The 11443-nt window shown below is 52.4% G+C and overlaps 1 protein-coding gene across 1 annotated transcript in view; it reads right to left on the bottom strand.

Moving 5' to 3' along the window:
* Window positions 1-224: 224 nt before the first annotated feature.
* Window positions 225-11443, bottom strand: part of RUNX3 (RUNX family transcription factor 3) — a 33847-nt gene continuing 22628 nt past the window's right edge. The window contains exon 5 of the mRNA XM_066564860.1: window positions 225-3089. Coding sequence (XP_066420957.1) covers window positions 2566-3089 — 524 coding nt within the window. The 3' untranslated portion in view covers window positions 225-2565. The remainder of the gene's footprint in view (window positions 3090-11443) is intronic.

Raw genomic sequence — 11443 nt, 5'->3', positions numbered from 1 at the left:
CCTTCAAGTAGGGCTGGGGTATTACACAAATAACCACATTTTTTTGGTATCACTAGCATTTTTTTTAATGTCCATCGTAAGACACCATTAAAAAACCCAACAACTTTAGCCTTCTTTATCTACAAAGATCTCTGATCTGATCTCCTTGGTCTGGTGATCTTTTACCCTGCACATACAAGTATTAGAAGCATTATTAAGAATCGTATCCTTCAACACATTTAAGAATTATATTATTATAACAAATAAGACCAAAAATTAGATTTTATAGTTAAATATTCTGTGAGCCAGACAAAGGGGCTTTACTGTACAAGCGATTGTGCATTCTTTTTTTTTTTAAAAAAAGCAAATGATAGTGCAAAGCAAAAAACATTGGCCTGTCTCGTGACCATTTGCATACAACAGAGGTGCATCTATTTACACCTTCACATGACAATATGTCATAAAAACAAATTGTTGCCATTCTTTTTATTATTTTCTCTTTTAAAACTCATTACAAACAGTCTTAAATTAACCTACAACTACGAATGCCTTGTTTCCTTTGTGCTTTCAACCAGTGGGACAGGATGACAAATGCAAAAAGGCATCAAAACACAGGCTGCCCTGTCCAGCTCCAGAGCCGGCGAGTGCCGGCGCTAAGGCAAGTGGAGGTTGCAGTTATGCTGGGGTAAGGCTTTTTTTAAAAAAATTATTATTATTATTATTGTTATTATTATCATTCTTATTATTGAAAAGAGTTGTTCTTCGTTGCTTGTGGAACTCTGAGTGGTCATGGCAGCTCTCCAGGGCAGCCAGGATGTGCTGCTCCAGCCTCGCCGTGGTAGTGCAATTGCAGCGCTCTGTGCTGAGGGTGACCGGCTGCCAGCTGGGAGCTGGGACAGGTGACAAGGCTGGGACGCTGTGACTGAGGCACAGGGGCCGGGAGGGCAGCTCTGGGCCTTCGGTTTGCTTGTGTTTGTGGGAGAAGTGGAAGAAGAAAGCCGTGGTTACTGGTGGCACTGGGGCTGGCGCTGTCCTCTGGCTGCGGGCAGGGCTCTGCAGGGCACTGGGTACTGCGGTTATGGATCCCCAGGAATCTGTCTGTGCCCAGCCCTGCCAGCACCAGGAATCCTGAATCCAGCCCCTATTCTCATGGCAGCAGAGGGCACAGGCCTGCAGGAGGTGACAAACCCAGTGTTGTGATCAGAGCTGGCCTTGGAGGAGCCCACAGCTGCGCCCACCATGGCCCTGTTTGGTTGCAATCTCTGTGGTACCAGCTGTGAGGGTGTGTGGTTCCTGCAAATGCCACCTGATGCCACCGACACCAGTGGCACCTTGAGTGCCCCCTCTTCAGCTTATTCCTCTACAGCAAGATCCCTGTGCTCGGGGTCACCTGGGGAAGGACAGGAGGGTGAGGGGATGGAAAAGGCTGCACAGCATCAATTCACAACATTCCCACCACCAGGAGTAGAAACTGCTCCTTTCTCCAGATCTCAGAGCTTTCAGGATGAACTGACACATGTGAGGCAAAATAAAAAAAATTGTGTTAATCCTCTCTGGGTGAGAGCATGGGAAAGGACCAGAACAGAATTATGATGCTTTGCCACCAGCTGTGAGTGTTGCCACTCAGAGGGGACGGAAGGAACATCTGGAAAATGGTGGCAAGGCTGTGCCAAAGGTTCCTGAGCCCCTTGGAAGTGCATCTCAAACGTCTCAGATTGTCCTGAACGCCGCCTTCACTTCAGCCACCATCACTGAGGTTTGCTAAGGGGAGCAAAGAGCTGAACGGTGAGGTCAGGACAAGAGAGCAAACAAACAAAACAAAACATCTCCATAAAAAGTACATCTTGTGTGTAAACATGGAGGAGGGGTCAGCCAGGCCGGGGTCAGCCACATTACTGATTGACAAGCGACGACAGTGACACCAAAATGAACAATACAACTTGTGTCGTCAACAAATAATAACAATAATCACATCACAGCTCTTGTTCACGTGGCTGACTGAGCCCCAGTGCCCCTGGCTGTGCTGCAAACCCCACTGCTCTTTGGTGCTCAGGGACCCTTCACCAGTGGGGAGGGAAGGACAGGAGACAATGGGGATTTTTCTTTTTTTCTCCTTTTTTTTTAAAGTTAAGTTCGGTCCTCCTGCACTGGCAGAGAGATGGCTCGGATGACTCCCTGGTGTCTTCTCTTCTCTGAACCATTTTGCAGAGGAAGGGTGAGACTCTCCTCACTTCTGAATGCTTTGTGTGGGGAAGAGGTGCGAGTGAGATGAACGAGAAGTGTTCTGCAAGTACCAAACATCTGATTCCACACGTCCTTGGGGTTTTTTCCCTATGTACAATCCACATACCTAAAACATATGAAGGAACCACATCAAGCGACACATTCAAGCCTCGTGGGTGTTCACCTTGAAATGTAACGAAGGTCTTGGTTGATCTTTGCTTGATGTTTGCATGCAGAGGATCCTTAACTTTTGGTTTGGAAGACTTTGGTTTAACTTTTCCCTTGGCATCACTTTGGTCGCTCACAAAAGGAGCCACGGCGGCTGATTCAGTTAAAGACACGGGTGCCCAGCCGAGCTCCTCCTCAGTAGGGTCTCCAGACGGACTCATCCATCCTGCCCGTGGTGCTCATGGTGGTGGGGGAATTGCTGTGGCTGCCGTCGGCGTCCACGCCGTCGCTCTGCGCGCCCAGGCTGGCGTTCATCAGGTTGCTGCCCGCCGAGGCGCTGGTGCAGGACGAGAGCATGCGGGTGGGCGAGCGCTCGCCTCCCGCCACCATGGAGAACTGGTAGGAGCCCGAGGACGTCCCGTAGTACAAGTGGTAGGGAGAGGGGTTGGCCTGGAAGGGCCCGCTCTGGTTCTGCGTGGAGCTGGGGTACGGGGGCGGCAGGTAGGTGTGGTGGAAGCGGGTGGTGGCGGGCATGCTGGTCATGCTGATGCCCCCGATGCCCGTGGCCGAGGGCGTGGCGGTGTAGGGGAAGGCGGCGGACATGGCGCCGGGGTAATGCATCCGCGGGTCGGAGAAACGCGTCTCCGTCAGCGCCGGCAGCGTGGGGAAGGAGCGCTCGAACTGCCGCGGGTCCGAGAAGGGGCTCAGCTCTGACGTGCCTGCCGGGGTGCAGGAGGAGAGGGGGTGGTTAGAGTGTGGATGCCACGGGACAGAGAGAGAGGGAAATGGCAAGCGTTTCTCACAGCGGCCTGTGAGACATTTTAGGGAGTTGGAAAGATGTGATAACCCGTTGAGTATAAACAATTTGCAGGTGGTGTTTTTCTACTTCGTTTTTCTGTTCCTCTGAAGGACAGCGTGTGAGGAAGGTGTTTTTGTTAGTTAGCCAATAGATTAGAACCTATTGTACCACTCTATAAAACCCACGCACTTCTTTTGAATAAAGCCTTCTTGCCTTTTCTACCATCCTGCCTCTCGCCTGTTCCTGCCTCAATCTCAGCACAAGAGCGACATTAGAGCATTCCCAAGGAATCAGAAGGGAAAGCACCTCTTGGGTCTGCCAGGGAAAAGAGCTGAGGGACTTAAATAAAAACCCTAAACCCATTTGTTTAAGTTGCTCCCATTTCCTGTCCTAAAATTTGTTGTCTCCTATCCAAGAAGGGACATGGCTAAGCTGACTTCTCTTAGGGGTCTATTCATTTCAGGCAGATTAAAGCAGCACGCCCCATAAACACAGAAAAAAGATGTTTAGCCATGACATCAGCTGTGTAGTAAATAAATGGAGGCAGGCCCCAGACGGCCGGGCCCTGGGATCATCCATCCCTGCTGTATACACACACACACACACACACACGGAGACAGGCAGGAAAAGCTGGAGCCCAGACCAGCCTGCTAAGCCTTCTTGTGGGTGGCCTGTTTGTGCTGATACCATCAGGGGATGGAGCTGATAAACACACAGCTGAAAACTCCCAAGCCAGGAGCCACTCTATCCCTCTGCTCAAGTTCTCTGTGTATTTTTCTCCTTCCAAGAGGATAAAGAGAGTGAGAAATTCAGGCTCTCTGCTGGGGGAAGGGAGACTCAGGGCGGTGGGAATGTTCCCCAGCTCCATTGGATGATGGAGCCCCCCACGCCTTTTCCTGGATGTCTAAACCCGAAGGAGGTCACAGCCAGCTTGGAACTGGAAAGGGACCTTGGCTTGGGATCCCGTCCTCCTGCAGGAAGGTCAGGTTAGAGGTGGGAACCCACAGCAGAAGCTCCTTTGAGGAGCTGGAGCCATTCCTGTGGCTCTCTCAGTTGTCCCAAGGCTGAGACAGAGCCCAGGAACCTCTGGCCTTGGTGCATTAAAGCAGAGAGAAATGAGGTTTGCTCTCCAAGGAAAGCGTCCTTCAGACCACTTCTATTTTCCTCTTGTTAAAAGCAGGGCCTTTTTCCTTTGCTAGTGGGACACCATCCAGCCTCAAAGTGACTTTTTTTGGTCGCCATCAGCTGGAATTTGTATCCCTCAGAGCAAGAGAATGTGAGGTGAGTATGCTAAACACGCCTGTTGGTTTTGGAAATGCATATACATACAAACACACATCCAGAGGATTGTGTGGCTGCTCTGCATGCACAAGGACGTGTGTTTTAGATCTATTTATTACAATGAAGCATTTTTAACTTCTCAGGGCTGGCGTTCCAGGCCCCAAAGCGTTTCCCCAGGAGAAAACTCTTGATTTAATCCCTTCCAGCTACCTAGTGACACGGGCACGCTCTGGAGGAGCAGGTATGGAGGGGGTTTGATGTGAACCTCCCTTCTGATCCCAGGTGAGTCCTTCAGCCGTGGAAGGAGAAGGGGAGGATCCTCCCTCCCTCGCCTGCAGTCCTTTTGCGGGCGCCCAGCAGCGCCTGCCTTCCCACGCAGGCTCCACGGAGGGGAAAGGCGGGGGAGCACCTGGTTTGTGAACGTGGCTGTGGCTTTGGGGCGAGATAAGAGAGGAGCAGAGCTCAAAGCTGTCCCGAACCGCACTGCTCTGCACACGCCCGGCGTTGGAAAGCGCCCGTGGAAGCGGCTGCCCGGCCACAGGGCCGACCCTGCTCCGTGCTGGGCTGGCTGGAAAAGCACAGCAGTGGGAAAAGCGCTCCCAGCCTGATTTCACAGCCCAGCAGGGACCCATCCCAAAGCCGTGCTGCAGCCACAGCTGCTGCCAGGCACTGAGGTTTGAGGGAGCTGAGGTTTGGAGACCAGCTCTGCAAGAAGCAGCCTGACCACAGCCCCGTGGCAGTAGCAATCCAGCAGCATCACGGCTTGAGACGGGACCACGGGGCAGAAATCCTGCCTGCACCTGGACTGGAAAGAAAAAGTGCTCTCTTCTGAATGCCTCCTCTTAAACTTGGCAGCCCTGTACTGAGAAAAAGCAGCCTCCAAATCCCCCTCAGCCCCCAAAACACCCAGATTGTCGCTCGCTGCCTTCCCAGATGACAATCGCTCAGACCGCGCTCCTTCATTACTTTTCACGGCTCCATAAATAATATTCCATAAAATGCAAATCGAAATCAAACCTGAGCACTCAGGGCATATTTCCTTTTTCCTCTATAACTCACTCAAAGAGGGTTTTTTTTGGAGGCTACATTTTATTGGCCTGAACGTGCACCGTTTGGCAGTGGGTCCCTGCTTCTAATTTGGACAGAAGCGCGTAAGAGTGTTAATTACGGGCTCTGTCTGTGATGGGCAAGGCACAGCGAGGCTGTGGAGAGCTCTGCCAGGCTCTGAACCCCCAGAGCACTCTGCAGGGCTGTGATCTGCGAATTTTGATCCTTCAAAAAGCGAATCCCTCAACGCGAACCCCTCAAATGGAATCCATGCCCAGCAGAGCCATGAGGCATCTTGAGTGGCCGTGACCAGCTCGCTTTGATCACCGCCAGCCTTGGCCTCTAAGTCTGGTCCAGAATAAAGCTCCAGCTTTCCCTGACCGGAAAAGCTCTCAGCTTTTCCCCGAGGCTACAAATAAACTCCCAAACTCTAAAAACAAAACCGCGGCGGCCCCGGCCCTCGCAGGGCCCGCCTGAGGGGGCTGCGGCCCCGCCGCCAGCAGGGGGCGCCCGCCAGGCCGCGGGAGGAGGCGGGAAAGAGGCGGGAAGGAGGCGGCCGCCAGAGGGGGCCGGGGCCTCGCCATCGCCTCAGGGCCGGCGCCTCAGGGCTGCTGCTGTGTCCTGTGAGCTTCACCTCGGGGCAGCCCCTCTGTCCTGTGTCCTTCACCTCAGGGCTCCCCTCCATCCCATGTCCTTCACCTCAGGGCTCCCCTCCATCCCATGTCCTTCACCTCAGGGCTCCCCTCCATCCCATGTCCTTCACCTCAGGGCTCCCCTCCATCCCATGTCCTTCACCTCAGGGCTCCCCTCCATCCCATGTCCTTCGCCTCAGGATTTCCCCTCCATCCCATCTCCTTCACCTCAGGATTTCCCCTCCATCTTGGTCCTGGCCTCAGGGCTTCCCCTCCATCCCATCTCTTTCACTTCACAACTGTCCCTCCACCTCAGCACTGCCCCTTCTATCTTGGTCCTTGCCTCAAGGTTTCCTCTCCATCCCATCTCCTCCACTTCAGGGCTGCCCCTCCATCCTGGCTGCCGCAGATCGGAGCCACACAGCCCCAGCGCCTGCCCTGCACGCGAGGAAATCTCCACTGAAACAACCCCAGCGAGATCCAATTAAAACACGGCCATTAACACCCTCCATAACCACCTAACTCAGCAGCAAGGACCCTCTGCCACAGCCAGGTTCAAACAGCAGCCTGGAGCAAGCAGCTGCTGAGCAAAGCCAGGGAACAAGGAGTGGGTGAAGCTGCACCCTAGGACCTCACATTCCCTTTGGAATCACAGCTCAAAATGGGCTTAAAAAGCCCCTTCTTGCTGTCCCCTTCCCCGGCACACATCACACACATCTGCTCCGTAGTGCTGCCTCCAAGGATTTACTATGGTTTTCCCTCGCTTACTCGCCGTCCAGCCCCCATTTGCTTTTTTGGACCCTGGCAATCTGAGCTTGAGTACTTCAGTTGTCCAGTTGCCAATCAAAATATTTGAAGGAAATGTTTATTTTCTTCTCGAAATCACACCAGCTGCTGCACTAACTGAATAAGCCCATTTAGCTGTAAGAATTTAACCATTGTAAGAGTGAATTGAGTCCCCCAACTACTCCAAAATCTGACCCAATCTATCAGCGGAAATGTCAATGTTTTGGATGGGAGTTTGGGGAAGTGTGGAATGTGTATTAAATAAAAGCCATGTAAAGGTCAAAGCCCTGATTAGTAATGCCACTGTCTCCTCCTTAGGGCTGAGCTGCCCCGGGGACTGCAGAGGCTGGGACACACCCCATGATTTAATTGTGCAGCTGCAATTTGCACCTTTTGAGGACCCCCAAGTCCCCTCTGCATGAGGGGCCAGATAGAAACATGCTTTGAAAGCTGCTCAGCCCCTTTCCAGATAAAACAACAGCGCTGCAGTGACACAGCAGCTCTCTCTCTGTCTTTCCTTGGGTGGGTGGCCAGGACATAAATGCAAAGAGATGTCCCTGATGGGAGCCAAACCTCAGCTGGGTCATGGTGGCAAGGGCTGGCCATGAGGTGGGAAGGGCTGGTTTGTGAGGCTGCCAACCACAGAGGTTTCTCTGGGTGTGTTCAGCCTCCTCCCTTCAGACCATGTTGGGTTTAGGAGCTGCTTTGGATGGAGTGGAACTGGTCCTTGCACCCTGGCAGGGTCAGGGCTGGTGGATCTGCTCTGAGGTCCCTGGAAGCCTTTGAGATGAGGCAATGAACCCTGCAGATGGCTTTAGGGATTGATGTGCATCCATCCCAGAGGAGCAGTGGGTGCTGCCACTACCTCCTAACCCAGGAACACATCTGCTCTGCCTGGAGGGAAGAAAGGGCAGCAAAAGCAACACCAGGACCTCTTCAGTGCTGCAATGGTACCCAGAAAACCAGCTCACCCCGGGCACGTGGCAGAGCACAGCACTGATGTACAGCAGGATCATCACTATCAGATCATCTGGGGCCAGGCAGGGACGTGTGGAACCTGAGCAGCTCCTCAGCACCCCAGATACCACCTGGTCCCCACCTTAGAGATGTGGGGAGCACGCGGTGGCTGGTGAACCCAGTCAGCAATAAACCTGAGCTCGTGTGGATATGTTACACAACAAATACTCACAGTGTGTGAGACACACAGAGAATAAAGGGAATTTAAAGGGAATGTGATAGCCTGGCACTCTCCAAGTGTATAGAATATAAAATATCATCAGCCTGGCCATAGATCACTGTTCTAATTCTAGGCATATGTGTGCCTTGTGAAATTGTCATGAAAATCCACCCCAGGGGAAAAAGCCCTGCTTTCCTGTCTCACTGCACAATGATTGACGACAATGTAAACACTAATGATACTTTATGCTTCTGTATATAACACACCAGCATGTGTGTGACAGTGGGAACAGACATTCCTGCTCAGGATATACCTTTGGCTGTTTTTTCTCTGCTCACTTCTGTCATGCTTGACTTGCCAAGCCACCTTTGAGCATTTTTCTGATCTTTGTCCCTCTCTGCTTCTGACAATAACTCCATGTGGGAGCAGGGAGAGGCAGGTGGCCAAGAGAAGGAGAGAATCTCCATGGAAAGGTGCATGAGATGCATCTGATCTGTGAAGGCCCAGCTCATCTCTAGAGAAGGCGCCGCTCTCCTCCCCACCCACGCATGCAGGCACGCTCTCACGCCTCTGTCGCGTATGTTAACAAGTTCATTTGTTTCCAAGTGAGGGCCAACTAAAAAAGAAAACGGCCCCTTCCTCTCAGCCCACGTAAAACAGAGCAAAATATATTTTGGGGGAGGAGGGGAGGTGTTGAAAAAAAAAGGAGGGTGTGAACAGCATCCGTTGTTACACGCCCATGGAGCAGGGCTCTGTATCTGATAGAACCAGCTCACAAACTGGGTGCACGGACTTCCTCTGCAGTCTGAAAAAAAATGCAAACCCCAAACCAAAACACAACAACACACAGGTCCTTATCACAGCATCGCCAGGCACCACCTCAACACTGCCAAGCACGTTTGCTGCTCAGTTTTGTGATTCTCCCTGAACACCGTGTGCTGCCGTGCACTCACACACGCAGGCCCAAACCCACCGTGCTGAGCAGCACAAACCCAGCCAGCTCCTGGGTCCTCTCCCACCCCAAACACACCGGGGAGCAGCAGAGCAGGGAAAATCCCAGGTGTTCTAAGCTCAGTGAATCACGCATCTCAACCTCCTCTGCAAACCCTGCCAGATCCATCGGGATGCTCCAATTCTCTGGACCCATCCTTCTGGGGATGACCCAACTCCTAATTCCAGTGTGGATTCATGCAGGACCAGTTCAGCCCCGTGTCCTGTGCCTGCAGTGTCCTCCAGAGCTCACATGAGCTCCTCTGCCTCGCCGTGTTTACCCCCTCGATGTATTTACACGGAGCAACCGGCTCCGCTCCCCGCCTGCCCTTTGCTAGACTAAACAAGCCCAGCTCTCCCAGCTTCCGGCACAGCCTCGCTCATCCCAGAGCCCTCTGCCCGCATCCCCCTGCCCGGCACATCCCGCCGAGCTAATGAATAACGGTGCTAATTGGAGCGGGTGGGTGGGCTGAGCGGGGACCGCGGGCACTCCCCTCCGCCCTGCCCGCGCCTTGCTCTTTACCTGTATTCAAAGGGTATTAAAACAAATTAACAAGCCCTGACTACATAAAAGGAAGCTGCTGGATTTACAACCCAGCCTGCAGCTAGACCACCTTGCCTGCCGAGCAGGTTTGGGCCAGGCCACGTCTGCCATGGGAATCCCACTGCGGAGGGGTGATGGCACAGGGGCTCCAGCGGCCAGGAGCCCGGCTGGGGGCTGCCCACCCCGCCCTGAGAATGGCACTGCAGACCCCAGCACTCTGGAAAACCCAGGATGGCACCCCTGAGGCAAATTCCGAGGGACTCCTTGCTGCTCTGTAAGGATGCAGCACCCGGAGCTGTGGCCGGGGTTGGCCACATGTCCATGGCACAGAGGCAGCGGTCGCAGGTGCCTGGACTCTGTCCTGGGGGAATCTCCTGCTCAGCACTGCTCTGTGGTTCATCTGTGACAGTTCCATGCCAAATTCGCTGGAGGGACATCACAAATGTAAAGGAGAGGAGCAGAAAAGCAGTTTAAAGATAGACACAGAAGCCTGAAAGCAGGCAGGAAACCCATCTCGAGCGTGTTCCTTCCTTTGAGGCTGAAGCTGAATCCCACAATATGTTTTCTTCCCACTAATGCTTGCCTAGCTTCCTTTGGAAACAATTTAGTCTCTGCCCGTGGTAGAATGTTTTTATCCATTAAGAAACGGATATTTTAAAGAAACCATAAGTCAATCTGGACAGGGATTAGGAAGCAGCAATTCAGTGTATTTGCTGGGCCCATAATTCAGGACTTAACCTCAGAGCAGCCACGTTGCATTTCGGAAACAATAGGGGCACTTGCTGCCTATGCCAAGAGGCTTCTTAAAAGTAATGTAATACTTTAAAAATGTATATTTAAAAAGAAAAAGAGAGAGAAAGACTTTACTTTAAAGGCATATGATGGAGCATTCTGCTGATGATAAAAATGTTGTGCTGGCCTGAAATAATGGATTGGGAATGAAGCTGAGCAAATTCCAGATCAGGAGATCTGAAGCTCTTCAGTGAACACAGAGTCTCCCAAAAACCATTCTGCAGGCACTAAGAGAGGCTTGCAAAAGGGTCTGACATTTACTGTCCTCCCTGTGAAATCAAGGGAGTTTGGCTTCTCTGGAGCAAAAACAAGAGTGTGCAGGGGGACATGAAGTGCCTCAATCAAAACAGCTCGCTCTGGTACCGAGGAGATCCAATCTAAAATCCCTTTGCAATTGTCCTGGTGAGCACAAGGCCCCTCCATGCTGCTGGACAAGGCACACAATTGCTTTTGAGTGGTTGAAGATGTTTCCACCACAGAACTCGGGCATGGGCGGTCCTGCTCTGCTGTGCTGGGAACAAAATGGTTCAGCCTGAGCCCCTGCTGAAACACAGGCAAGGGAGGACACAGAGAACTGGGGAGGACGTGTGTCTGTCACCAGCCCACCTTCCCTGAGCCAGGGGGCCCTGAGAAGCAGCTGAAGGCAGACAGCAGAAGTCCCTTTAACATCTTGCTTCGCTTCTGAGAGCTACTTGATTTTTTTTAAGCTAAAAGGCAAAACTGGACTGAAGCAGGCACGCAAGGCTCTGGCTTTGCATGCCCCGTAATAAGGAACCATTTCAAGCCATTCTAATGACAGCTTGGTGTCTCGCTGTGGGGATGGCAGAGCTGGGATTCCTAACACTCACATTTTCCAGACCTCTCTGGAGAAGCATGGGGCCAAATCCTCAAAAGAGGCTCTGCTTGGTTGAAGCCTGGGAAGCAGAGCTGGATGATGATGGGGGTCTGCCTGTCTGACCTACCCAGCACTGGGCCAGATTCTCATCACAGCTACAGGGGTGATGCCAGAGTTACCCTATTTACTC

Source organism: Molothrus aeneus, chromosome 23 (assembly GCF_037042795.1).
Source record: "Molothrus aeneus isolate 106 chromosome 23, BPBGC_Maene_1.0, whole genome shotgun sequence".
Classification (NCBI taxonomy): Eukaryota; Metazoa; Chordata; class Aves; order Passeriformes; family Icteridae; genus Molothrus; species Molothrus aeneus.
The sequence above is the reverse complement of the archived record's forward strand: the minus strand, read 5'-3'. Positions and strand labels throughout refer to the sequence as shown.